Source organism: Macaca fascicularis, chromosome 1, assembly GCF_037993035.2.
Source record: "Macaca fascicularis isolate 582-1 chromosome 1, T2T-MFA8v1.1".
Taxonomy (NCBI): Eukaryota; Metazoa; Chordata; class Mammalia; order Primates; family Cercopithecidae; genus Macaca; species Macaca fascicularis.
The window spans coordinates 134,136,133-134,163,699 of NC_088375.1; the positions used below are offsets into that span (position 1 = coordinate 134,136,133).

Consider the following 27,567-nt stretch of genomic DNA (forward strand, 5'->3'; position numbering starts at 1 on the left):
GTCAGGGCGAGGAAGCTGCCGGAGAGGTGAGGTGACTGTCGCTGAGGTGCGCAGGAGCCCTGAAAGACTTGTGCCTTGGACACAGCAAAATCTGCAGGTTGCAGAAAGTCTCAACTGTAAGATAATTCCGCCAGTTATCCCGCAGGCTTGTGCTTTATCTCTGTTTTGCGGGTAAATATGTGTTTATATCTGTTTTCTCGAGGACCCTGGCATACCCCGAGATGCCGACTTTTAGAGCTGAAGATGCAAGAAAGATCGGGACCCTGCGATGCACCGACCACCTTCTCTCTGGTTGGCTTTCACTGTACCTGTCTCTCGAAGTGTGTGCGCCCTGTTCCATTGATAGTCTTAACCTTTCGTTCCTCGCTGAGTGCGTGTTTGTATATGCAGAGTGTGTTATCTTTGTTTCTAGGGTGACACACCATTTATTTGAGGGGCAGGCAAGGCAGAATCACTAGTTCAATACTCTGAAAAGCCAAAGTTATGCCATTTTGCTTGAGAGTGAGTGTGAGCCCTTGACTCCGAGGAACAGTGCAGCTGACAATTCACCTCAGGCGAGGGCAGAAGCAACAGCCAGCTTCTCGGTTCTGCCTGTGGCTCAGTTCCTACATAATTGAGTACCAAATAACATGTAAACCTCTAGGGAAGCAAAAAGAGTAAGTCAGCGTCTACCCCCGAAGTTATTGGAGGTATAATGGAGAGACTGAGACGTAATCAATTACAATGTCATCCTCAATAATAATAATTAACATGTACTGTATCTATTTACAGTTTATTATGGGGACAATTACAATATATTAATAATATTCTCTAACAATAACAGGCAACATTTATTGAGCACTTAGGTGTTGTGCACTGCATGCGTTCACACCGTGATAAAGTACTTACTGTTTTTACTGTTTTACAGCTTCCTGTGTTAAACTATTTGCTACAAGGTCACACAATTTTAACTAGAAGACTAAGATATGAACCTGGGTGGTCTGATGTGCACACCAACACTGTGCTGCTTTGCGACAGAGAATGTTTTAGGGAACACACAGACTATGTACTTAACCAAATCTGGAATTTGCCATAAGGTATTAATCACAGAAGTAATAAATTTGCATTTTAGAATGCAGGCTTTGGCAGTATGAGGAGGGTAAATAAGAGGCTTAAGAGCCTGAAGGGAGAAACACCAATGATGCAATTATCCAGCAAGAGATAATGAGAAGTTGAAGTAAGGGAATGATGGTAGGGATGGAATATTAAAAAGCTGTACCCCATCTGACATCTTTATTGGGGAAACCCGCCCCCAATATTTCAACGTAGGTTCTTTCTATTTTCCATAAGTGTCGGCCAACTGAGAAATAAAGAGAGACAGTATAAAGAGATGAATTTTACAGCTGGGCCACTGAGGGTGACATCACATATTGGTAGGACCGTGATGCCCACCTGAGTCTCAGACCAGCAAGTTTTTATTAAGGGTTTCAAAAGGGGAAGGAGTGTAAGAACAGGGAGTAGGTACAAAGATCACATGCTTCAAAAGGCAAAAAGCAGAACTACTAGTAAGGGCCTAGCGAAGATCACATCCTTCTGAGGGAACAGGACAAAAGGCAAAAGCAGAACTACTGTTAAGGGTCCAACAAAGATCACAAGGCAAAGGGCAAAAGCAGAACTGCTGATAAGGGTCTATGTTCAGTGGTGCATGTATTGTCTTGATAAATATCTTAAATAACAGAAAACAGGGTTCAAGAGCAGAGAACTGGTCTGACCACAAATTTACCAGGGCAGAGTTTTTCCCCACCCTAGTAAGCCTGAAGGTACTGCAGGAGACCAGGGCATATCACAGTCCTTATCTCAACTGCATAAGACAGACATTCCTAGAGCGGCCATTTATAGACCTCCCCCCAGGAATGCATTCCTTTCCCAGGGTACTGATATTAATATTCCTTGCTAGGAAAAGAATTTAGCAATATCTCTCCTACTTGCACATCCATTTATGGCTCTCTGCAAGAAGAAAAATATGGTTCTTTTTGCCCAATCTCTCAGGCAGGCAGACCTTATGGATGTCTTCCCTTGTTCCCTAAAAATCGCTGTTATTCTGTTCTTTTTCAAGGTGCACTGATTTCATATTGTTCAAACACATATGTTTTACAATCAATTTGTACAGTTAACACAATTATCACAGTGGTCCTGAGGTGATGTACCTCCTTAGCTTACGAAGATAACAGGATTAAGAGATTAAAGTAAAGACAGGCATAAGAAATTATAAAAGTACTATTTGGGAACTTATAAAGGTCCATGAAATCTTCACAATTTTTGTTCCTCTGCTGTGGCTCCAGCCAGTCCCTCTTTTCAGGGTCCCTGACTTCCCACAACACATCTTTGAGTCCTATTACAGAAACTTAACCTTCCCAGAAGAAGCCTTGCCTTTTTATTTCTAATTTTGGCTATGAATTCCTTGCTATGACCCATTTGCCCCATTCTAACTACTTCCAGTGGTAGGGGAAAAAGAACAAGACAGTAATATAATGTAGAGATGAGCTCACTGTGGTAATAATAAGCACTTATGTAGTGCCTTCATATACATGATCTGTCTTAATGTTCATAACAAAGCTGTGAGTTTGGTGTTCTTATCTCTCTTTGGTCAACAAAAGACTGAGGCCTAGGGAATTGGAAGTGACATGCCAAGATGACAGAACAATAAAGTGGCAGAGTTGGGTTAAATCCTGGGTTATTTTAATGACAAATGACAGACCAATAACTGATTCCTCAATAAAACAATGGAAGTCAGAAAGAGTAGAATTGTATATTCAGAATGCTGACAGAAAATAACCTTCAACCTAGAATTGGGTACTCAGCAAAATCATCTTTCAAGAATTAAAGTATAGAAATAAAATAATTTCCAGATACATGGAAAATGAATTTAACATCTATCTACACTTTCTAAAGGAAGTTCTAAAGGATGTACTTCAGAAAGAAAAATTACTTCAGAAGGAGAGTCTAAGAAGAAGTGATGGGCAAAGAAAATGTAAACACATAGTTGAATCTAAGCAAACATCACATGAAATAACACCAGACAACAAAAGTATGTAAGATGAGAGGTGGATGACAAAGAATTCTAAGGTCTCTCTTTGCAGTTAGGATATCAATTAATAGAGTTGACATAATTCAAGACTTTAATATAAGTACACAAGGTAAAGTTTCAAGGATAACCATGTAAGTGTATAACTTCTAATCCAGCCAAAGGAAAAAATGGGCTAACGGGAAAATACAGATTAAATGAACAAAAACCTAATACCATAATGAGCATTTAAAAAAAAATGAAAAGAAAACACTAAAGTAACAAAATATAAATAAATTAATATGTATCAATAGTAGCAATGAAAGTAAATACACTTGCTGATGAAAAGCCAGAGATTGTTGGAAGACACATACCCACAAATTTACAAAATGAAAAAGCCAGAGATTGGTTGAAAAAAATGTGCCATTTACACGAGATGCACCAAAAACATTAAGGATGGTGAGGGGTTGCAAATAAAAAGATGGAAAAGATACACCATATAAATGCCAACAAAAAGAAAGGTGGTATACCTATATTAGTGGTATACCTATATTTTGTGTTAAATTAGACTTTAATACAAAAAGCATTATCGTTGACCAAAAACAGTCACTACAAAATAATAAAAATTGCGTTCCCCAGGAAAATAGTTATTCAAACCTTTGTGTGTAATAAATAGCTTCAAAGTATGTAAGTCAGAAATTGAAGAAACTGGTAAATCCACTACCATATTGTGAAATTTTAGCTCAATTATTTATAGATCAAGCAAATGAAAATTTAGGAAAGACAAGACAACTAATAAAACAACTAATAAACTTGATCTAAGGGCAATTATATACATACATAATTGGTCATTTACATATATATATATATATATATATATAAAACCTTCAATTATTTTGTATTACATGTTTTCCTCCAGAACTCATGAAATTTTTATAAAGAATGACAAGGTTAAGTGGCCTATAATCCTAGCACTTTGGGAGGCCAAGGCAGGATAATCACTTGAGCCCAGGAGTTCAAGACCAGCCTGAGCAACATAGTGAGACCCTGTCTCTACAAAAATCACAAAAAAATTAGCCAGGTGTGATGGCATGCACCTGTGGTTGCAGCTGCTTGGGAGGCTGAGGTGGGAGGATCACAAGCCCAGGAGGTTGAGGTTGAGGCTGCGGTGAACCATGACCATGACACTGCAGTACAGCCTGGGTGACAAAGTGACACCCTGTCTCAAAAAAAAAAAAAAAAAAAAAAGACAAAGCTATAAAGCAAGTTTAAAAAAAAAAAACCAAAGATTTTGTATCATACAGTTTTTTCCCTGACCAAAATGGCAATTATGTTAGAAATTAATTCTTAAAAAGACAACTAAAACAACAACTAAAAAAATGTATAACACTTCTATATAATATGTGGATAAAAGAATAAATAATAGAAAATTATAAAAATACTTAAACAAGAGTGAAAGTTCTATGAATCAAAATCTATGAATGTAATGAAACTAGTACATAATTAACAGAAGTTTATGTCACTAAATATTACTATTAGAAAAAGAGAAAGGGCCAAGTACAGTGGCTCATGCCTGTAATCCTAGCACTTTGGGAGGCTGAGGTGGGCAGATCACTTGAGGTCAGGAGTTTGAGACCAGCCTGGCCAATGTGGGAAAACCCCGTGTCTACTAAAAATACAAAAATTAGCTGGGTGTGGTGGTGCACACCTGTAGTCCCAGCTACTCGGGAGGCTGAGGTGGGAGGATTGCTTGAATCTGGGCGGTAGAGGTTGCAGTGAGCCAAGGTTGTACCAGTGCACTCCAGCCTGGGCAAAAAAGCAAGACTCCATCGCAAAAAAAAAAAAAAACAAAAAACAAACAAACAAAAACAGAAACAAAAATGAAAAAAAGGAAAAGAGAAAGGCTGAAAATTAATGAGTAAAATGACTTTTAAGAAGTTAAAAGAACTGGAGCCGGGTACAGTGGCTCATGCCTGTAATCCCAGCACTTTGGGAGGCTAAGGCAGGCAGATCACGAGGTCATGAGTTCAAGACCAGCCTGGCCAATATGGGGAAACCCCATCTCTACTAAAAATACAAAAATTAGCCAGGTGTAGTGGCAGGTGCCTGTAATCCCAGCTACTCAGGAGGCTGAGGCAGGAGAATCGCTTGAACCCGGGAGGCAGAGGTTGTGATGAGCCGAGACCACACCACTGTACTCCAGCCTGGGCAACAGAATGAGACTCCGTCTCAAAAAAAAAAAAAAAAAAAGTAAAAAAATTTGGAATATAAATCCAAAGAAAGATGAGATATTAAATATTAAAGCAGAAATTTTAAAATTACAAAACAAAGTTGACTCTTTATTTTAAAAACTGATAAAATGACAAGACTGATCAAGAAAAAAAGGTGCAAATAAACAATATTAGAAAACAGAGCACATAAGTATAGATGCAACAGAGATTTGGTTTAAAGCAGGGGAATACTCTGTACAACTTTCTGCCAATTAACTTGAAAATTTAGATGACATATACAAATTTATTGAAAAATACCACTTAGCAAAACTGACTCTAAAAGAAATAAACCCATTTTCTTCAACAAATAGATTGCATGAAAAAAAAAAAAAAAGATGGTAGTAATCTGGATCTTGGTTGAAACAAACTGTAAAAACTTTAAGACTTTATGACATAAATGAGACAATTAAAAACGTGATTAAAAGAACTGGAAGGAGAAGTATCATAATATTAATAGAAAGCCCTATATGTACTATCACTATTAAATTTAACTGAACTAATAGTTAGGAGGAGAGTGAGGCAGGAAGGTGGTCCAGAGGGTGTTACTGGCCAAATGTACCAAGTTTTCTAGGAGCAGACCATTCTGAATTCATATAAACTCTCCCAGGTAATATGAAAAAGACATATACCTCTCCAGTTCATTTTATAAGGCTAGTATGATCTTGATGCTAAAACCAAAGACAACTTGGGGAAGAAAAATTATAGGTCGACTTTATTTTTAATTTAGATGCACCAGTCTCAGTCAAAATATTTACAACCAAATTCAACAATGTTTGTAAAATACAACACATTGTAACCAAGTTGGGATTGAAGATCAATTTAAAATTGGAAAAATATGCTGATGTATCAAAAACCTAAGATCACACCAATAGATGCAGAAAAAGGTTTTTGGGGAAAAAAAATCCATTTATGATGAAACAAAATCAAGCAAACCTAGGGATAAAACTGCCTTAGTGTTACTAATGGTATATTAGTCCATTTTCACACTGCTATAAAGAACTACCTGAAACTAGGTAATTTATAAAGAAAAGAGATTTAATTGACTCACAGTTCTGCATGACTGGGGAGGCCTCAGAAAACTTGTAATCATAGCAGAAGGCAAAGGAGAAGCAAGGCATGTACTTACATGGTGGTAGGAGAGAGAGAGAGGAGGTGGGGGCAAGGTAGGGGGATTGCCACACACTTTTAAACAACCAGATCTCATGAGAACACACTATCACAAGAACAGCAAGGGATTTCCCCATGATCCAATCACCTCCTACCTGGTCCCTCCCCTGACATTTGGGGATTACAACTTGACATGAGATTTGGGTGAGGACACAGAGCCAAACCATAACAAATGGCATCTCAAAAATTCAACAGCAAATTTCATTTCTTTTTTCAGCCCTACTGGGAGTCAAGCAAACATCATGTTTAGTAGTAAAATATTAGGCTCCTCCCTTTTAAGATTATTAACCAGATAAGAATGCCCACTATTATGGCTTTTTTAAAAGAGATGGTAGAAGTCCTACCAGAGTCTACAAGAAAGAAAAAAGACATAAGATAGGACAGGCAAAAACAACACCTTAGTTATGATGTCACCTTAATGATGTGACTGCCTACATAGAAAACCCAAAAGGAACCTTTAGACATATTATTGAAAATACCGTTTCAATGAAATTCCAATCAAATGCATACCACGACTTTTTAAAGGATCCTGACATACTGATTCTCAAATTTATATGAAAGACCAAAAGGGCAGGAATAACTTACAAATGAATGAGGTGGAGCCTACTTGTCCTATATAAATCCAGAATTACTATAAAGCTCAAGTAAGATCATGTGAAACTGAGATGGTGACAGACAAATAGACTACTCAGAACCCAGAGACAGATTTTCTATGGCAGATTCGTGGGAAAAGAGGAACTCCCATTTATGGCCCTGGAATGATGGGTTAACTATGAGGAAAAAATGAAATTGAATTTCTATCTTACACCATACACAAAAAAACATTTCAAGATGATTTAAAGATTTAAGTGTTTCACACCATATACAAAAATTAACTCAAAATGGATCAGAGACCTAAATGTAAGACCTGAAAGTGTGTATAAAACTCTTAGAATAAAACAGATGTAATTTGTCATGACTTTGGATTAGCCCATTTTTTTTCTGCGTTATGATACCAAAAGCCCAAGCAGCTAAAGAAAAAATTAGATAAATCGAACTTCAATTTAATTAAAATTAAAAACTTTTGTGCTTCAGAGACTATTTTATCTTTATTTTTGTTTATACCAAATTTATTAGCAAGAGGATACCATGAAGAAAGTGGGAGGACAAACCACAGAATGGACGAAAATATTTTAAAATCATATATGTGGGCCAGGTGTGGTAGCTCATCCCTGTATTCCTGGCATTTTGGGAGGCCAGGGCAGGAGAATCCCTTGGGGCCAGGAGTTTGAGACCAGCCTGAGCACCATAGAGAGACCCCTGTCTCTACAAAAAATTTTAAACAATTAAAAAAAAATAGATAGATAAATCTTTTGTATGGTAAGAGTCTAGGATCCAGAATATACAAAGAACTCTTAAAAGTTAAGCAAAAGCCTGGGCACATGGGTCATTTGGGCCCAGAAGTTCAAGACTAGCCTGGGCAACATAGTAAGACCCTGCCTCTACAAAAAATAATAAATTGGCCAGGCATGTTAGCATGTGCCTATCTTCCCAGCTACTTGGGAGGCTGCGGCAGGAAGACGGCTTGAGCATGAGCCCACAAGCTGGAAGCTGCAGTGAGCTATGATTGCAACACTGCACTCCAGCCTGGACGACAGAGCAAGACCACCCTGTCTCAAAAAAAAAAAAAAAAAAAAAAAGTTATAAACAAAAAGACACAAGCAAAGGATTTAAATAGACATTTCTGCAAAGAAGATAAACAAATGGCCAATAAGCACATGAAAAGTTGCTCAGTGTCATTAATTATTAAGGGAATGCAAATCAAAATCACCATGAAATACTACTTCTCATCCACCAGGATGGCTGTAATAAAAAAGACAGGCAATAACCACTGTTGGTAAGGATGTGAAGAAACCAGAACCTTCATACACTGTGCTAGTACAAATGTAATGTTGCAGCCCCTTTTGAAAATATTCTGGCAGTTCCTCAAAAAGTTAAGCATAGTATTACCATGTAACCTAAATAGCAGTTCTACTCCTAGATATTCACCGAAGAGAAATGAAAACACGTCCCCACACAAGCTTGTACATGAATGTTCATGGTAGCATTATTCATGATCCAAAAAGTGGAAACAACACAAATGTCAAAATAGATCAAGTTATAATTTTAAGAGTTCATTGTGCATACAAGACAGTTTGCAAACTGGAGAGACCTCAAACTGGAAAATGGCATGAAGTCTCAATTTAAAAAAAAATTTAAATTTATATAAATAGAAACAGGGTCTTGCTATGTTAACAGCCCAGGCTGGTCTTGAACTCCTGGCCTCAAGCAATATTCTTGTTTTGGCCTCCAAAATTGCTGATATTACAGGCATGAGCCACCTAGCCCAGCCAGGTCTCATTTTATAGCAATTACAGCACAGTTTATAGAGCATACAGGAAGCAACATTGTAACTTTTTTCATGACTGGCTGTCATTTTTTTAAAGACATGTTGAGCTGTTTAAGCTGATTTATCATAGCTGATTAGTTTAATTTCATAAAATCATACTGATACAGACAAAAAGCTTACCTTTATGTTTTGTTTATCTTTAGGGTTAGGGGAAATCAGGATGGATTAAGTTTTAGTTACATTGGGTAGTTTGGCCTTCAGAGATCTAAACTGTGGCTCTATTTTTATTTGTTTATTGAGACAGGAGACAGGGTCTCACTTTGTTACCCAGGCTGGAGTGCAGTGATGTGATCACGGCTCACAGCAACTTTGACCTCCTGGGGCTCACACAATCCTCCCACCTCTGCCTCCTGAGTAGCTGAGACTATAGGCACATGCCACCATGCCTTGCTGATTTTCATATTTTTGGTAGAGACAGGGTTTCGCCATGTTGCTCAGGCTGGTCTCCAACTCCTGGGCTCAAGTGATTCTCCCGCCTCAGCCTCCCAAACTGCTGAGATTACAGGTGTGAGCCACCATGCCTGGCCTACTTTTATTTTTATTTTTAACAATGCCTATCAACTGATATGTATATAAACAAAAAATAAAGTATATCCATACAATGAGGTATTGTTCAGCCATGAAAAACAATGAAGTACTGATACGATACATGCTGTAATATAGATGAACCTTGAGAACGTAAGTGAAAGAAGCTAACTGAAGAAGCCAGTCACAAGAGACCACATATTGTATCATTCCAGGTATATGAAATGTCTAGAATAGGCAGATTTATGGAGACAGTGTAGATTAGTGGTTGTCAAGGGCTGTGGGGGTACATTCAGAATGGGAAGTGATTGCTAATGGGTGTGAGGTTTATTCTGGCGAGGGGTGATGTAAATGTTCTGGAATTAGATAGTGGTAATAGTTACAGAACTTTAATATACCAAAAAATCACTAAATTTTACACTTTTAAAGGGTGAATTTAAGGTATGTGATTGCTATCTCAATTTTTAAAATTGCAAAAGAAAAGACATGTGAAGGAAATATAACACACTACCTTTAAGACCTTTGGATTGTAAAGTATTTCTTTTTCCTTTTTTTATTTTTGGAGACAGGGTCTTGCTCTGTCACATAGGCTGGAGTGCAGTGGCACAATTATGGCTCACTGTAGCTTCAACCACCCAAGCTCAAGCAATCCTCCCACCTCAGCCTCCAGAGTAGCTGAGACTACAGGCATGTGCCACCACGCCTAGCTAATTTTTGTACTTTTTGTAGAGATGGGGTCTTGCCATGCTGCCCAGGCTGGTCTTGAACTCCTGGACTCAAGCAATCCACTTGCTTCGGCCTCCCAGAGTGTTGGGATTACAGGCATCAGCTACTGCACCAGGTGGGATGTATTTCTCAAGACATAAAAAGCACTAATTATAAATAAAAGATAAATACTTTTGGCCTGTGAACGGTGGCTCAAGCCTGAAATTCCAGCATTTTGGGAGGCCAAGGTGGGAGGATCGCTTGATCCCACAAGTTTGAGACCAGCCTGGGCAGCATGGTGAGACCCCGTCTCTACAAAACAATTTTTAAAAAAACTTAGTTGCATGTGGTGGTGTGCACCTGTAGTCTCAGCTACTAGGAAGGCAGAAGCAAGAGGACTGCTGGAGTCCACGAGTTCAAGGCTGTAGTGAGCTGTAATTATGACTCTGCATTCCAGTCTGGGTGACAGAGTGAAGCCTTGCCTCAAAAAAAGACAAGATGAATATATTTTAACTACATTAAAATTAAGAACTCTGTGCATCAAAGGACGCTTTCAAAAAAGCAGGCAAAGACATGTCACAAACTGGAAGAAAGTATTAGCAACACCTGTATATTAAAAGGATTAGAAGAATCCAGAATATATAAGGAACTCCTAAACTAAACAACAAGAAAAAGATACATTATAGAGGGAAAATGGGCAAAAAGCATGGACAAGCATTTTATTTTATTTTAAATTTTTTTCTTTTTTACATAAACCACACTTCCTTTGTTGATGCATTCATCAATAGACACTTAGGTTGTTCGCATATCCTAGCTATTGTGAATAATGCTACAGATACCTTTACAACTTAATGATTTCATTTCCCTTGGGTTTATGCTCACAGAGGAATTGTTGAATCATATGGTAGTTCTATTTTTAATTTCTTGAGGAACTTCTATTTTCACAAGCAAAAATAAAGAATACATACAGTGAAGTATTGTTCAGCCATGAAACTGTACCAGTTTACAAGTATTGCCACCAACAGTGTACATACAAGGGTTTCATTTTCCCTATACCCTTGCCAACATTTGTTATTTGTCTTCTTGATGAGTCATCCAATATATTAATACTGTATTTATATAGACTCTTTCATCATGCAAAGTAGTATCAAGATACTTGAATTCCTTTGATCCTCAAAATATCCCTGAAAGTATATTGAAGATGGTAGGGAAGGTATTATCAATGTCAGTCTCATCTTGTACATAAGAAAACTGAAACTTGCCCATGATAGGCAAAAAAGAGGCAGATCTATATATAATTCAAACTCTTAATGAATCACTACAAACTATCCATATTAAACAAAATATATATCGATATTATATACAATACATACAAGTCTATATTAACATGGTTGACTAAGCATATATTGAAACAGTTTCTAAATAAGTAATGGCATTTAAATACTTAAGCTATGAAAAGTCCTCAGGCCGGGCGCGGTGGCTCAAGCCTGTAATCCCAGCACTTTGGGAGGCCGAGACGGGTGGATCACGAGGTCAGGAGATCGAGACCATCCTGGCTAACACGGTGAAACCCCGTCTCTACTAAGAAATACAAAAAATTCATAAATAGTTAAACTACAGTAGCTCAGGCAAGCACATGTTGGTACATTTTGGGGTAATGGTCAATGCAGGGGCTGACTCTAGGCTACATTTATCTCCTGACCACTTAGAATTCAGAAGGTCATCCTCAGATACCAGTCAAGTCACACCCAGGAGCCAAACAAGTAATCTAAGACCTTCATTAATTAGCATGTTGCGTTTTGGTAAACTTCACTCTTTCTGGAGAATTCCAGAATAGAATAGAGCAGGGTGTCAATTTAATGAAGCCACAGTCATGTTCTTTTTTTTTTTTTTTTTTTTTTTTTTTTGAGACAGGGTCTTGCCCTGTTGTCTAGGCTGGAGTGCAGTGATGCAATCATAACTCACTGCAGCCTCGAGCTCCAGAGCTCAAGTGATCCTCTCGCCTCAGTTCCTTGGGACTACAGACACGCGCCACCACCCCCAGCTAATTTTTTGTAGAGATGGGGTTTTGCCATGTTGCCCAAACTGGTCACAAACTCCTGAGCTCACGCGATCCTCCCACCTTGGCCTTCCAAAGTGCTGGGATTACAGAGCCACTGTACCAGTCCCACAGTCATTTCCTTAAGGATAAATTGTTTCATCTTATTCCGTCCCACATTTATAGAAAGTAACATAGACAACCCATCTTCGAAATATCAACAATTGAGCAAGCACTCTAAGAATGGCTAATAAACATGTAGGAACATGCTGAACTTTATTAATAATCAGAGAAATTCAAATTAAGATTACAATACCATTTTATAATTACTAAATTGGGGGAAGATTTTAAATCTGACAATATCACATGAGGAACAATAAACATACAGCAGCTAGGCATGTAATTTGTACAATCACGCTGGAAAGCAATTTCATATTATCTAGAGTAAACTTGAAGATAAACATAATCCCCGTTTCAACAATTCAATTTTTAGGTATTTATCCTGAGCTTACTAATCAAAGTGTAGTTGGCTAACCAATAGCATTTGTATCACCTGGAGCTTGTTAGAAATGCAGAATGTCAGGTCTACCCACATTTACTGAATTAGAATCTGCATGTTAACAAGATACCCAGTTGCTATGAATGCTCATTTATGTCTGAGAAGCATTGTGCTAAAGAAACTCTAGAACATGCACCAGGAGTAATGATCAAGAATGTTCATAACAGCACTGATGGTAATAGCAAAGAACTAGAAACAGCACAAATATCCACTCAGTAGAGAATGGATAAATAAATCATGTCGGAAACACTAGTTACAGAAAGATATATATAGTTTGATACCATTTTTATGAGACTCAAAAACAGGCAAAAGTAAATAATATGTTGCTAGGCATCCATCCATATATGTATATGTGATCAATTCTAGAAGAAACGAGGGAATGATAAACACAATTCAAGGTAACGCTTATGGAGGGGAGAGGTAAAGGAAGGAGCAGACAGTGATCTTCACTAACAGGAAAGATTCTATTTCTTTTTTTGTAGTTTAGAATGTATTTTATTTTTAGACAACCTACATGATGTGTTTTTCCGTAGGTTCTATTTCTTAAAGTTGAGTGGTAGGTTCAAGAGTTTTTGTTATATTATTATGTGATGTATGTATTTGTTTTGTTTTGTTTTGAGATGGAGTCTTGCTCTGTTGCCCAGGCTGGAGTGCAGTGGCACAATCTCAGCTCACCGCAACCTCCTCTGCCTCCCACATTCAAGAAATTCTCCTGCCTCAGCCTCCCAATTAGCTAGAACGACAGGCACGTGCCACCATTCCTGGCTAATTTTTGTATTTTTAGTAGAGACGGGGTTTCACTATGTTGGCCAGGCTGGCCTTGAACGCCTGACCTCATCACCCACCTCCGCCTCCCAACATGCTGGGATTACAGGCATGAGCCACCGCGCCCAGCCTTATGTATTTGTTTTTATTCATATGTTCATTATTCTTCCATGTAACACAGTTTTAACAGCTTTATTATGGTATACTTTACATACCATAAAATTCACTTGTCTTAAGTGTATACTTCAAAGATTTTTGAATTATGCAATCATTGCCACAAACTGGCAAGAGGAAACTTTCATCACCACACACACAAAAAATCTCTCTTGCCTCTGCAATCACTACCCCTTCCACCTCTAGCCCCAGGCTAATTTGTTTTCTAATTCTAACCTTATTAATTAATAATACTAATATAATCTTATGTAATTAATATAAACTAAAACTATCTGTTTTTCATCTCTATAAATCAACATTTTCTGGACATTTAATTGAAATGGAATCATGTAATACGTGACTTTTTGTGCTTGCATTCTTTTACTTAGCATAATATTTTTTTCACATTCATCCATGTCATAGCAATTATTGCTAATTCAGTCATTTTTATGGATGAATAATATTTCAGTATATGGATGTACCACATTTTGTTTATTCACCTGTTACTGGACATCTGGGCTATTTCTAGAATAGCTATTATGCTGTTATAATTATTCCTATACAAGTCTTTGTGTGAACACTGTTGTCATTTCTCTTACATAGCTATCCAGGAGTGGAATTGGTGGGTCATAACTGGTCATTTTTAAATTTAAAAAAAGAGAAGAAATGGGGTCTTTGTTACTTTCAAACTCGAATAAAAGAATTAACTAGGGAATAGATGGTGTATTTCTTTCCAGATGCTGGAATGAAAGATAAGGACACATACTGAATATAGAAGCAAGAATCCATTGAGATAAAAAGACGGTAAAGGAAAATAAACTAGTTATCTTCTGAGGAGCAGGTATAGTTAAAAAGGAAATCAGGGGGAAGAAAGTTGTACAGCAGCACCTTGGAAGGGAGATGATTCACTTCAAAGGTACAACTGCCACTGCTTTTTATACAAACACATGCTTGTGGGATTATCAAATACATTGATAATGTCTATAAACATTTTTAAGGAAATGTAAAAACTTGAAATTCTTTTGACTAGTCCAGATTTTCTGATAAAGATAACTATTTAGGCTGGGCCCAGTGACTCATGCCTGTAATCCTAGGACTTTGGGAGGCTGAGATGGGAAGATCGCCACTTGAGACCAGGACTTTGAGACCAGCCTGGCAACATCTTGAACTTCTGAGATCCCATCTTGAACTTCTGAGCTGAACGAGATCCCATCTTGAACTTCTGAGCTGAAGCCATTTGCCTGCCTCAGCCTCCCAAAGTGCTGGAATTATGAGCATGAGCCACCACGCCTGGCCCAAGAGACCCTATCTCTGACAAACAAACAAACAGAAAAGATAATAAGATTTATTGTTTGTAGTGATTTTGTGTGTGTATGTGTGTAGGTGTGTAATACATAAAATGGCAAATGAGAAGAAAAAGTGTTTGGGTCATATTAAACAATGAAGTTGTGAAATACCTGAGATTTTGTTTCATAACCACTAATCTTCAATGTTGAGGATTTAAAATGTATTTGTTCTAGTTTTTTTCTCTGTAATTCCTTAGACATCTGTGCAGATTTTCATTCCCATGTAAGAAGCAGTAACAGTCTAATGTCATCCTGGACATTTCCAGAAATTGGTTTCCTAGTTGCTCTGAGGAAGATTGCCTTTTAAAAGAAAGTTCTGATCTTTTCTTTACCAGTTCTACTTGACCCGAATTTGACATTTCTTCAAGAGACAAGTAAATCAAGATCATATGTCTGTGACATGTATTGCGTATGTTAGTTAGCTGCATCTGACAGCATCTGTAAAAAGAAAGATGGTAACATGTTTATTTTAGACATTAGGTAATGTTCATCTTTCATGAAAAAAAATGATTAGCCAATTTTGGTAATCAAAAACACTAAATGGGAGTAAAAAAAAAGGCAGTCATTGGAAAGTACTGCTGTATGGACTTGTGAAACAACTAGTTGTCCAGAGCCTTGCTACAACATATAGATATATTCTATTTTCTGTACTTCAGGCGGTTGCATTACAAATGAAGAAGAGGAATGTTTTCTACCTCATCCCTCAGGTCCCACTGCAACATAACTTTCTTGAGGTAAGTACCTTTCCTTTGTGTTTCCTTAACACTCTCTATTTCCCCCATCACATACACTAAAAAGATTATCTCTGGTGCATCCGTATTTACACAGCAGTGTTAAATTTGGGCTGCCCTCTGCCCCGCCTCCATCCCCCAGGCTCTTTTCCCTCCTCGCGGGGTCCCCAACCTTAGGCTTTAGCTCAGGCCCCGCCCTACTCCCTGGTTGGCTGTTGGGTGGGAGGCTCGTTTCTTCCCTCCCTATTGGTCGCCCAGGGGGAGGAGCGTCTCCCATCTTCTGATAGGTCGCGCCGCGGAGAGTCTCTCGGGTTTGCGGCGCAGCTGTCATTTCCGGGGTAAGATGGCTGCAGTCCGTATGCTGAGAACCTGGAGCAGGAATGCGGGGAAGCTGGTAAGCGGGTTTGGGCAGATCTGAGGCCGGGAAGGAGTGATTTGTCCGGAGTCATCCAAGAGTGGTGTGTTTCTTTCTCCTCCGGTGCCAGGCGTCCAGGGCACGCGTGATGGAGAGGTGAAGGGATGCATGCAAAATAAAGGGCAGAGAACGGAGCGAGTCGACTAGTCTGGAGTGGAGACCCACTCCCTCCCCTTACCTGGAAGCGCTTCTGCAACGACTCAGCCGTCCTCCGGCTTCATCTGTACACCGAGGCCCAGCTGGCGTTTCATTGAGCCCCTTCCAGATGCCAGGCATTGGTGATAGGCGCTGTGGATCCAGAGATATATTCGTTTAGCATTTATTGCGTACCCACAGTATGCCAAACACTGGTAACACAACCCCTGCCCTCAAGGAATTTACAATGTGTAGAGGAAGAGGCCGTTCAAGTTATAGAATATCACCAGGGGGCCCTGCTTCCGAATAACTGAGCGGCTTGTGTTGCACTCTTTTGGCTTGTACTTCTACGTCCGCACCACATACCATTCCTACCCTTTTGTCACCAAGGCTGTGACCCACCACCGTCTCCCCTGCACTTCCCTCTCTTTCTCCCAGTCTTAGCACCAAGCACTGACACATCCCGGTAATGATATTATTTCACCCTATTTGCTTAGTGTTTCTTCTTCCTGCCCCCTCTCCCTTTCCCTAGATGTTCCTGCCTTGGTGACCCCGATCTTACAAAAACTTTCAAGAGCCTGCTATGTACCAGGTACTGTGTTAGGCACTGGAGATACAAATATGAAATAGACATCATATCTTCCTTCTCAAGAGATTACAACCTTGTGGTGGAGGACAAAGGAGAGGGAGACAGATATTAAGAAATTACAAGCCAGCATGAGAAGTACTGTGATGGAACAAGTGCCTAGAACTACAGGAACACACAGGAGTAGACACCTATGGCGGACTTGGGGGTCAGAGGAGTTCCCAGAGGATACTGTATGACTTGAGATTTAAGAAGGATAAGTAAGAGATAACCAGGAGAAGAAAGCTCTTCTCAGCAACACTTACATATATTGGTCTCTCTTCTTTCTAGAGCTTTCCATTCTTGTTTTCTGTGACACCAGTCTCCCAATATTATTCTTTCTTCATATTTGGCCACTTCATCCTAATATCCTCTTTCCCTACCCACCTTTTAAATATTGCTCTTTCTAAAGGGCTCTGACTTTGGCCCTCTGCACTTTTCCCACTTTCTGGGTTATCCCATCCACTCTTTGGATATAGTTACCATCTATGCTGATGAGTTCAAAAGTTCCCCAGTCTTCCAACCAGGTCTACTCCAAACCCATATATCCTACTGTCCTGGAAATCTCCAGTTTCATATGTATGTGATGTTATCCAGCTGCAATTAAAAACCCAACCAATAAACAGGAAATTATCCGTGCATACAGAGCATCCCCAATTAGATGTCAGCTCGCGTTCAGTGGCTTACGATCATCAATGTCGTCATTTCCCTAGTAGTTCATTTGTCCTTTTCCTACTGTTTACAAGAGGGCTGCTACAACTTCTTATTTTATGTTCAAGGCAGGAAGGAGGAAGAGGACGAGGTTCCAGTCTCATTGACCAGAACAGTGTTACATGGCCACTGCTAGCACAAGGGAGCTTAGAAACACTTGTGTGTTTTGTTTGTTTGTTTTTTTCTTTTTTTCTTTCTTTTTTTTTTTGTTTTTTGAGATGGAGTCTCTCTCTGTCACCCAGGCTAGAGTGTAGTGGTGCGATCTTGGCTCACTGCAACCTCCTCCTCCCAGGTTCAAGTGATTCTTCTGCCTCAGCCTCCCAAATAGCTGGGACTACAGGCACATGCCATCATGCCCAGATAATTTTTGTATTTTTGGTAGAGACGGGGTTTCACTATGTTGGCCAGGCTGGTCTCGAACTCCTGACCTCAAGTGATCCACCTGCCTTGGCCTCCCAAAGTGCTGGGATTACAGCGTAAGCCATCATGCCCAGCAGAAAAGCTTGTCTTTAGTCTTCTCACAGTGTCTGCCATAAAGCTTCAAAGCAGGTCAGACTCCCCAGGCTCTAGAACTGAACCCTCAAACCAGTGTCTCTTAATTTTTGTTTTTGTTTTTGTTTTTTTGGGGAGGAGTCTTGATCTGTTGCCCAGGCTGGAGTGCAGTGGTTCAATCTCGGCTTAATGCAACCTCCACCTCCCGGGTTCAAGCGATTCTCCTGCCTCAGCCACCCAAGTAGCTGGGACTACAGGCACGCACCGCCATGCCTGGTTAATTTTTGTAATTTTAGTAGAGACAGGGTTTTGCCATGTTGGCCAGGCTGGTCTTGAATTCCTGACCTCAGGTCATCCTCCCACCTTGGCCTCCCAAAGTGCTGGGATTACAGGCATGAGCCACTGCCCTGGCCCAGTTTCTCTTGATTTGAGCCTGTAATTCTCTCTGAAGAAATCTAGTCATGATTTTTTCACCCTGCCCTCAACTGGAGATTTCTTGGCCCTTCTTAACTGGATTATATGCCTCCAGTGGTCTTGTCATTTTTCCAACCCATTCTCCATAGTGTAGCCAGAGTGATCTTATAAAGTAAGAGACATTTGATAATGTCATTTTCTTGCTTAAAACTGCCTTCAGCAAAATGTCCAAAATTCAAATGACTATGAGGCAATTTATGATCTGGACTTTTCTAGTCTCTTAGACCTCATTCCTTACCAAAACCTACCCATCCTACCCCCAACTCTGACACTTCTCCACCCTTATTACACACTAAACTACACTAGAACTCTGTTGAACAACTTGAGTTAATTGCACACACACTGTGCTTTCTCTCTCAACTCCAGACCTTTACTCCAGACCTTTGCACTTGTATTTCCTCTGCTTTAAAGACTCTTGCCTTACTCCCCGGTGGCCGCATCGCAACATCCCTCATCCCCTGGGTTACTCCTACTCATCCCTCAGGTCTTACTTCAACATAACTTTCTCCAGCTAGGTTCCCTTAACACACTCTATTTCCTTCATTATAGCACGTGTTATAATCACCTGTTTACCTTTACCTTTCACTGGACTGTGCATTCTATAAGGGAAGAAATTGCATCTGTTTTGTTGTCTGTATAATCCCAAGTGCCTGGCACATTGTAGGTGCTCATAAATATTTTTTAAACGACTCAGTAGAAAAAAGTCAGGCTTTTAAACTTTTGTAAAAAGTTGTAAGCAAAAACAGCTCTTACCCCTGCAGTAAATTATTAAAATAGCTTTATAATGTTGTGTTTTACATTTCCCTAGGACATCATGCATTTGACTCTTGATTAATCATGCCATTTGGAATTTTTCTGTTGTGTCTGTCTTCCTGTAGTAAAGTGTAAGCAATTTGAATTCAGGAACTATATATTGCATCTTATTTAGCTTTGCATTTCCAAGTCCAGTACAATGTCTGACTTTAGGAGTGCTTAACAGCTGCCTATTGAATTATTATTAAATATTTCCTTAATATGCTACTTTGGTGAATAGTTTTATTTCCCTTTGTGTTTTTCTGTCCTGGTTGTGATATTGAATTATTAATTTTTTATTTTTATATTTTTTGAGACGGAGTCTCACTCTGTTGCCAGGCTGGAATGCAGTGGCGCAGTATCAGCTCAATGCAACCTCCGCCTCCTGGGTTCAAGCGATTCTCCTGCCTCAGCCTCCTGAGTAGCTGGGACTACAGGCATGTGCCACCACGCCCAGCTAATTTTTGTATTTTTAATAGAGATGGGGTTTCACCATGTTGGCCAGGATGGTCTTGATCTCTTGACCTCGTGATCTGCCTGCCTCAGTCTCCCAAAGTGTTGGGATTATGGGCGTGAGCCATTGTGCCTGGCCTAATTTTTTATTTTATTCATTATTATTTTTGAGACAGGTTCTTGCTCTGTTGCCCAGGCTGGAGTGTGGTGGCATGATCTTGGCTCACTGTAGCCTTGACCTCCTGGGCTCAAGTGGTCCTCCTTCCTCAGCCTCCCAAGTAGCTGGGACTACAGGCATTCACCACCACACCTGGCTAATTATTTTGATTTTTAGTAAACAAGGTCTCACTACATTTCCCAGAATGGTCTTGAACTCCTGGGCTCAAGTGATCCTTCCACTTTGACCTCCCAAAATGTTGGGATTACGGGCATGAGCCACTACACCTGGCTGAATTATTTTTTAAAATCAAGGAAAGACCTATTTTAGTCAAACAATTGCATTAAGAGTTAGACTACATGTGTAGTTGTTCAACCAGGATATATTTGAGAATGAAAATGGTGTTATTAATAATTGCCTTGAATTACTAGGGGTGAATTGGGTGTCGCCTCAGGCAAATTGGTACAGATGGTCCCCATAGAATTAGGTGTCTTTAGTATTGTTCGTACATGAATTTAGAATTGCTTCAAATATAAAATATATAAAACTGGTAATTCTATAAGCATGCCTTTTTAAAATTGGAGGTTTAAATCCTTATGCTTAATTTACTAGTCTAGCTGGGTGTGGTGGCTCACACCTGTAATCCTAGCATTCTGGGAGACTGAGACAGAAGGATTGCTTGAGCCCAGGAGTTTAAGACCATCCTGGGCAAAAAAGTGAGACGCTGTCTTTATTTTATTATTATTTTTAGAGATGGTATTACAGGTGTGAGCCACTGCGTCCTGCCAACCCTGTCTCTGAAGAAAATTTAAAAATATAATTTACTAGTCTAATAGTCTGCTTCTAGAAAAAAAATTTAGAATTCTAGCTTGAAAAATTGTTTTTTCTCCTCTTTCCTGTTGCCTGTTAATCCGTCTATTCAGCAACTTCACAGTGCTTTTAGCCTTCTCCTCATAGCCATTCAATTACTATTATATTAATCATATACTGCCTATGGTACTTTTGTTGCTTTTTTTCTTTTTCTACTGTTAATTACCTCAGTCAGGAGCCTGTTGCTTTGCGTCTCAGATACTACACAGTACTCTCCCCTTCAGATACTATACAGTACTCTCTTCTTCTTACTTGCGGTCTCAGTTACCCATAGTCGACTGCAGTCTGAAAATAGGTGAGCACAGTATAGTAAGATATTTTGAGAGAGAGACCACATTCATAAAACCTTTATTAAAGTATATTATCATAATTTTTCTATTTTATGATGTTAGTTATTACTCTCTTACTGTGTCTGATTTATAAATTAAACTTTATCATAGGTATGTATGTATAAGAAAAACATGGTATATGTAGAATATGTAGGATTCAGTATTCGGGGGGGGGTCTCGAACGTGTCCACTGCCCATAAGGAGATAAGAGAGGAATATGGTAATAGTTTCTTTTTTAAAAAAAGATCCTTTTTTGATAATTTTGGTATGTAATAGTTTCTTGACTTCTCCCTTTCTCTCCAGATTTTATCTGTTGTAATCTATTCAGTAAACCACTACTAATATCCTAATCCTTTTTCTTCAATAACCCATAATGTATGAGCTCAAACTCCTTATACTGATATTATAGTCATCAACCATTTCCTCCTTGAGCTATTTCCACTGCTCTCTTTTATACCTTTGGTCAAACCAAATCAAGCTGCTCAGTGTCCCAGCAGATATGCTAAGTAAATTTCTGCTGTAGTTTATTTATGCTGTTTCCTCTGCCTTAAAAGTGCCCTTCTGCTCTTTTATTATGGAGGCTTATTATGCACAGTGCAGCTTAAATCTTCCCCCAAGAAGCCTTCCCAGGTCACACTAATGTGAAAAAAAACCCACCAGACCCCTTTACTTAAACTCCTTTTTTTTTTTTGAGACAGAGTTTTGCTCTTGTTGCCTAGGCTGGAGTGCAATGAGATTACAGGCGTGAGCCACCATGCCCGGCCTACTTAAACTCCTTTATCACTTACTGCCTGTGCCTCTTTTTTTTTTTTGTGAACCTATGGATTATATTGAAGAAGGTTATGTCTCTTATTACAAAAAGTTAGAGCATGCATGTCCATGCTTGAGTATGTTTGTGTGTGTGTGTGCGTGTGTTTATTTTCTCACATAGGTTGTAAACTCTTTGAAATTAGGGATTATTTCTCCTACTTCTAGGGTCTTTGACATCAAATTTACTTAGCTTCAGAGCTTGATTGTTCCACTTATTTGCTGTGTGACCTTGGACAAATTACTTCACCTTTCCCATCAGTTTCCTGTGTGTTGAAGAGGGTTAACGTGTATGTTCCACAGGGAAATTGTAAGATATAAAAATGTCTGGGTTGGGCATCATGACTCATGCCTGTAATCCTAGTACTTTGAGAGGCCAAGGTGGGCAGATTGCCTAAGCTGAGGAGTTCGAGATCACCCTGGGAAACATAATGAAACCCCATCTCTACTAAAATACAAAAAAAAAGTTTAGCTGGACATGGTGGCACATGCCTGTAGTCCCAGCTACTTGGGAGGCTGAGGCACAAGAATTGCTTGAACCTAGGAGGCAGAGGTTGCAGTAAGCTGAGATTGTGCCACTGCATTCCAGCCTGGGTGACAGAGCAAAACTCCATCTCAAAATAAAAAACAACAACAAAAAAGATGATGTCTGAAAAGACTATTTTTCTTTTGGAGACAAGGTCTCTCTCTGTCACCTAGGCTGAAGTGCAGTGGTGTGATCTTGGCTCATTGCAACCTCCACCTCCCAGGTTCAAGTGATTCTTGTGCCTCAGCCTCACGAGTAGCTGGGACTACAGGTGTGTGCCACCACGTCCAGCTAATTTTTGTATTTTTAGTAAAGAGGGGGTCTCGTCATGTTGGCTAGGCTGGTCTTGAACTCTTGACCTCAAGCAATCCACTCACCTCAGCCTCCCAAAGTGCTGGGATTACAGGCAAGAGCCACCGTGCCTGGTCTGTCTGAAAAGGCTTTGAAAGTACTCAGCACTTGGGAGGCACTCGATAAATGTTAAGCTTGGTGGTTGTGCTGCCCCTGACCCATGAATAGCTCAACAGGAGTTGTGTTGTTGTTGAAGGTAAGACCTTCTAATAGTTTAATTTTCTTTCAAACGTTTTAAAAATATCAATAATTTTATTTAAATTAAGGTGGATCTATATACTTCAAAACTTTCCTTTATTGTCCCTAAGTTTTATGTCTGATGAAACAGGTTGATTCACTCCTTTGATTTGATTATTGACCAAGAGTCAGGATTATGGGAGCTGAAGGAGAAAGCAAGGACAAACAAAATGGAAATGTTTGGGAAAGAGAATTCTTTCATTGTCTTCTAGTTTTAAGCTATCAATTTTAATTATTTTAGTTAGGCTTTGTATTTCCTGAATATTAATGTTAATAAGAATAAAATGTAGATATTATAAGGATTAGTTGATTTAGGGTGATCTCTAAAGTTAAGATGAATGATTTAAGATTATTTATGTTTTAGGAAAGGGATCTTCAGTTTTTCTTTGCCTTCAGAAATCAGTAATAGCTTGAAATTTAAAGTAAAACATATGAATTTAAATGTATTGTTCTTGTCAGGAAACCAAACTTTTAATTTTATGTTATTTACTATCAGAATAAAACAAAAATTCTAGTTTATAAATACGTATTAAAACATAACTGTACTATATAATGTTTATTATAACATAGCCTTTAAGAGCGAATCACCACTAATGTACATGATTTTTTTTTTAAAGTAAAAGTGACTCTGTTACATACATGAATAAGTTTCACTTATCAGTATTCTTATGCTAAGAAGGTTAGAAATTTCTGCAGAGAAGTAAGCTCAGGATTTTAAAATTAAATAAGTAAATACATTTCTGTAGTTTATGTTTACAGTGTGATGTAGTTAGGTATTAATAGCATTAAAATATTAACTTTCAAAATAAGATATTATGGCCTGGCGTGGTGGCTCGCACCTGTAATTCTAGCACTTTGGGAGGCTGAGATGGGAAGATTGCTTGAGCTCAGAACTTCAAGTCCAGCCTGGGCAACATAGTGAGACCTTATCTCTACAAATAATAAACAAAATTAATTGGGTGGGGTGGCATGCACCTGTGGTCCCAGATACTTGGAAGACTGAGGCGGGAGGAGCCCTTGAGCCTAGAAGGTCGAGGCTTCAGTGAGCTGTGATCGCACCACTGCACTCCAGACCAGGCAACAGAGTGAGACCCTGTCTCAAATACACACATGTACACACACACACACACACACACACAATACCTTTCAGACACTTAGGTTTTAATATGTAGAGTTGAATACTTTTGGGCCTACTGATTTCTATAAGAGGTTTTTAAATAATAGTATACTAAGGTACTATGTAAAATAGTGAATGCTAAACAGTCATCTGTAAGTTACTATAAGTAAACTTGAGGGTATCATACTATACAAGTGTTTCATTGTTTTTAGATGCTAACTGTTACTTTAGAATTCTTTAGTAGTTTTAGTTCAGGAAGTCCAATGATTGAAGCATACCTATAAGCTGATGTATTTATACAGAATACACTGTTAAAATGTCTTTACTTTCAGAAGGAATTTTGAGCAAGGATCATAAATGTAACAAATCTAAATCTAAGGATATCATATTTCTATTGTGATAATGGTTCTACTTTTAGAATAGAATTGAAATTCAGTTTATACTTAGAGATAAGCCAGTGTAATCATTTATAAATGGTTTTACTTTTTGTTTTCTCATCTGTAGATTTGTGTTCGCTATTTTCAAACATGTGGTAATGTTCATGTTTTGAAGCCAAATTATGTGTGTTTCTTTGGTTATCCTTCATTCAAGTATAGTCATCCACATCACTTCCTGAAAACAACTGCTGGTAAGTATGATTTCAAAGTAACACGTATAAAATAATGTTTTGTACCTCATTCAGTAATATTTTTTAGTAGTTGATTGAGACTTTTTAAACTAAAAAAAAGTTGACTCTGTATTTCTAGCCGGGCCCTTCCCATCTCCCCACATTTTCCCAATTCTCACTTTCTTTTTTCTCATCCCTCTTTTTTACATACTTTCCTTAACACCGGTACCCCTTTTTAAAAGAAAAATTTTTTTAGAGACAGGATCTCACTCTGTTGCCCAGGTTGGAGTGCAGTGGTACAATCACAGCTCACTATAACCTGAAATCCTGGGCTCAAGTGATACTCCTGCCTCAGCTTCTTAAAGAGCTGGGATTGCAGGCATTAACTTATCTCACCCAGCACTTGTGTCTTTATAATGTTGGGAATGGGTTGTGTTGGGCCATCTATTTATCATCTGGCTCATCTAAGTGCAATAGTCAGCATTGATATGACTTTCTCAGTCAAGGTAAATTGTTGACAATAGAAGTATCTTTGTGTTGTTGTACATATTGTGGTATTGTTTGTTGAAGGAAGCACTTAATCTATCATGTGAACATGGTGTGATGAAACCAGCCTGATTTAGTCCTAAATAGAAAGTTCCCTGACTTTTACCATTTACTTACCTTTTCCCCAGCTTTTTCTACCCTCTGTAAGGAACTTGAAGGATTAAGTATTAGATTTGGCAAGGGCATAAGAACTGTTTTTTTCCTGATGTTCTATTTAGAACCCTGGTAAAGAACCCTAGACTTTTGTTACACCATTAAGTTTTTGACAGATACATGGGAGCTTAGTTCGTGCTGGCAATGAAAAATGGGGGAATTCCAGGCAGACCCCAAGTCAGCCTTTCCATGCTGTTTGTTTTTTTGTTTTTGTTTTTGTTTTTGTTTTTTTTGAGGCAGGACCTCACTCTGTCTGCACTCAGGCTGGAGTGCAGTGGCACAATCATAGCTCACTGTAACCTCAAACTCTTGGGCTCAAATGATCCTCCTGCCTCGACCTCCTGAGTAGCTGGGACTACAGGAGTGCATCACTACACCTGGCTACTTTGTTTATTTATCAGGGTGTTGTCACAGTGTCCAGGCTGGTCTAAAATTCCTGGATTCAAGAGATCCTCCCGCCTCTGCCTCTCAAAGTGCCATGATTACAGGCATGAGCCCTGTACCCGGCCTTCCATGCCTTTTCTTTCTTTCTTTCTTTCTTTTCTTTTTTTTTTTGAGACAAGGTCTCGCCTCTCAAAGTGATGGGATTACAGGTGTGAGCCACTGTTCCCAGTCATCTTCCATGCTTTTTCTATGTCATCCTCCACTGTAGCCTAAGATATGTAAACTTTACCTTCACTACTTTTACAAACATTTCCATTTTTTAAAGTTGATCTTTTTTTGTTACTTCCCGGAGAAAATAGAGGTCATTCAAGTAAATACTTCAACTTCCTGGTCCAGTCTGTAAACACTTACGAGCTTTGGGTTCCTGGATACACCAGTTCCAGGCTACTTGGATTCCAGGTCTACAAATTACTAGCAGTGCAACTTCGAGCAAGTTTTACCATCTGGGAAATGGGAGTAATCATGGTATTTAGCTAATTGTATTCTTGTGAGAATTCATTCGTTCAACAATTAATATTTATTGATCACCTGTGTTCCAAGGCACTGCTCTAGGTGCTTGGTATATATCGGTACACAAAACAAAGATCCTTATACTTGGGTGGATTAAATAAATTAGAATATGTAAAATATTTACATATTCTAATACTGCTTAGGTATACTAATACTGCTTACGTATGCTAATACTGCTTACATATACTAATACTGCTTACTCTGGACACTTATTAAGGTTCCTCTTCTTCTGCTTCTGTTTTAAACTTCAGTTTCTCATAGAATCCCATCCTTTGCCCTCTCTTCTTGTACTACGTCTACACACATGCCTTCAACTCTCACCTCATTGAACACTTCCGAATCTGTAGCTGTAACTCAGATCTCTCACCAACTGCTAACAAAACATCTCCATTCCATTGTCCCCAAAACTCAGTCTTCTACAAATCTCTTTTCCTTCTGATATTTCCTAACTCAGCAAATCATTAAGCTAGACTAGCCTAACTTAACCATTGATGTGAGACCCTGTCTATACAAAAAAATTTAGAAAGTCAGCTGAGCATGTTGGTCCACACCTGTAGTCCCAGCTACTCAGGAGTCTGAGGTAGGAGGATCACCTAAGCCCCAGAGGTTGAGGCCACAGTGAGCTGTGATCATGCCACTGCCGTCCAGCCTGGGCAACAGAGTTAGACCATGTCAAAGAGAAGAGAAGGGAAGGGAAGAGAAGAGAAGAGGAGGGGAGAGGAGGGGAGGGGAGGGAAAGGGAGGGGAGGGGAGAGGGAGGGAGGCAGGGAGGGAGGGAGGGAGGGAGGAAGGAAGGAAGGAAGGAGAGGGGAGGGGAAACAAAAGAAAAAAGAAGAGAAGGAGGAGGAGGAAGGGAAGGGAAGGGATGGGATCAGGAGGGAAAGGGAGGGGAGGGAAGCTAGAAACCTAGAGTCATCGGGAGGGAGGGACGAAGGGAAGAAAGGAAGGAAGGAAGGAAAAGGGAGGGAGGGAGGGAAGGAAGGAAAAGGGAGAGAAGGAGGGAGGGAAGGAAGGAAGGAAGGAAGGAAGGAAGGAAGGAAGGAAGGAAGGAAGGAAAGGAAGGAAGGAAGGAAGGAAAGAAGGAAA

The 27,567-nt window shown here is 39.2% G+C and overlaps 1 protein-coding gene across 24 annotated transcripts in view; it reads left to right on the forward strand.

Moving 5' to 3' along the window:
* Positions 1-3: 3 nt before the first annotated feature.
* Positions 4-27,567, forward strand: part of DBT (dihydrolipoamide branched chain transacylase E2) — a 106,239-nt gene continuing 78,675 nt past the window's right edge. For 5 of the 24 annotated variants that reach the window (XR_012417233.1, XR_012417231.1, XR_012417230.1 and 2 more), the window contains exons 1-5: positions 4-116; positions 203-291; positions 908-1,076; positions 15,656-15,733; positions 24,726-24,849. Coding sequence is in view for 13 of the 24 variants with exons in the window: in XM_045366524.3 (XP_045222459.2) it covers positions 966-1,076; positions 15,656-15,733; positions 24,726-24,849 (313 nt within the window). In the remaining 11 variants the exon portion in view is untranslated. Of the gene's footprint in view, positions 117-202; positions 323-907; positions 1,077-15,655; positions 15,734-15,988; positions 16,125-16,215; positions 16,873-24,725; positions 24,850-27,567 lie in introns of those variants that run through there. The other 19 variants (XR_012417266.1, XM_015432232.4, XM_074000772.1 and 16 more) reach the window with 13 other exon arrangements.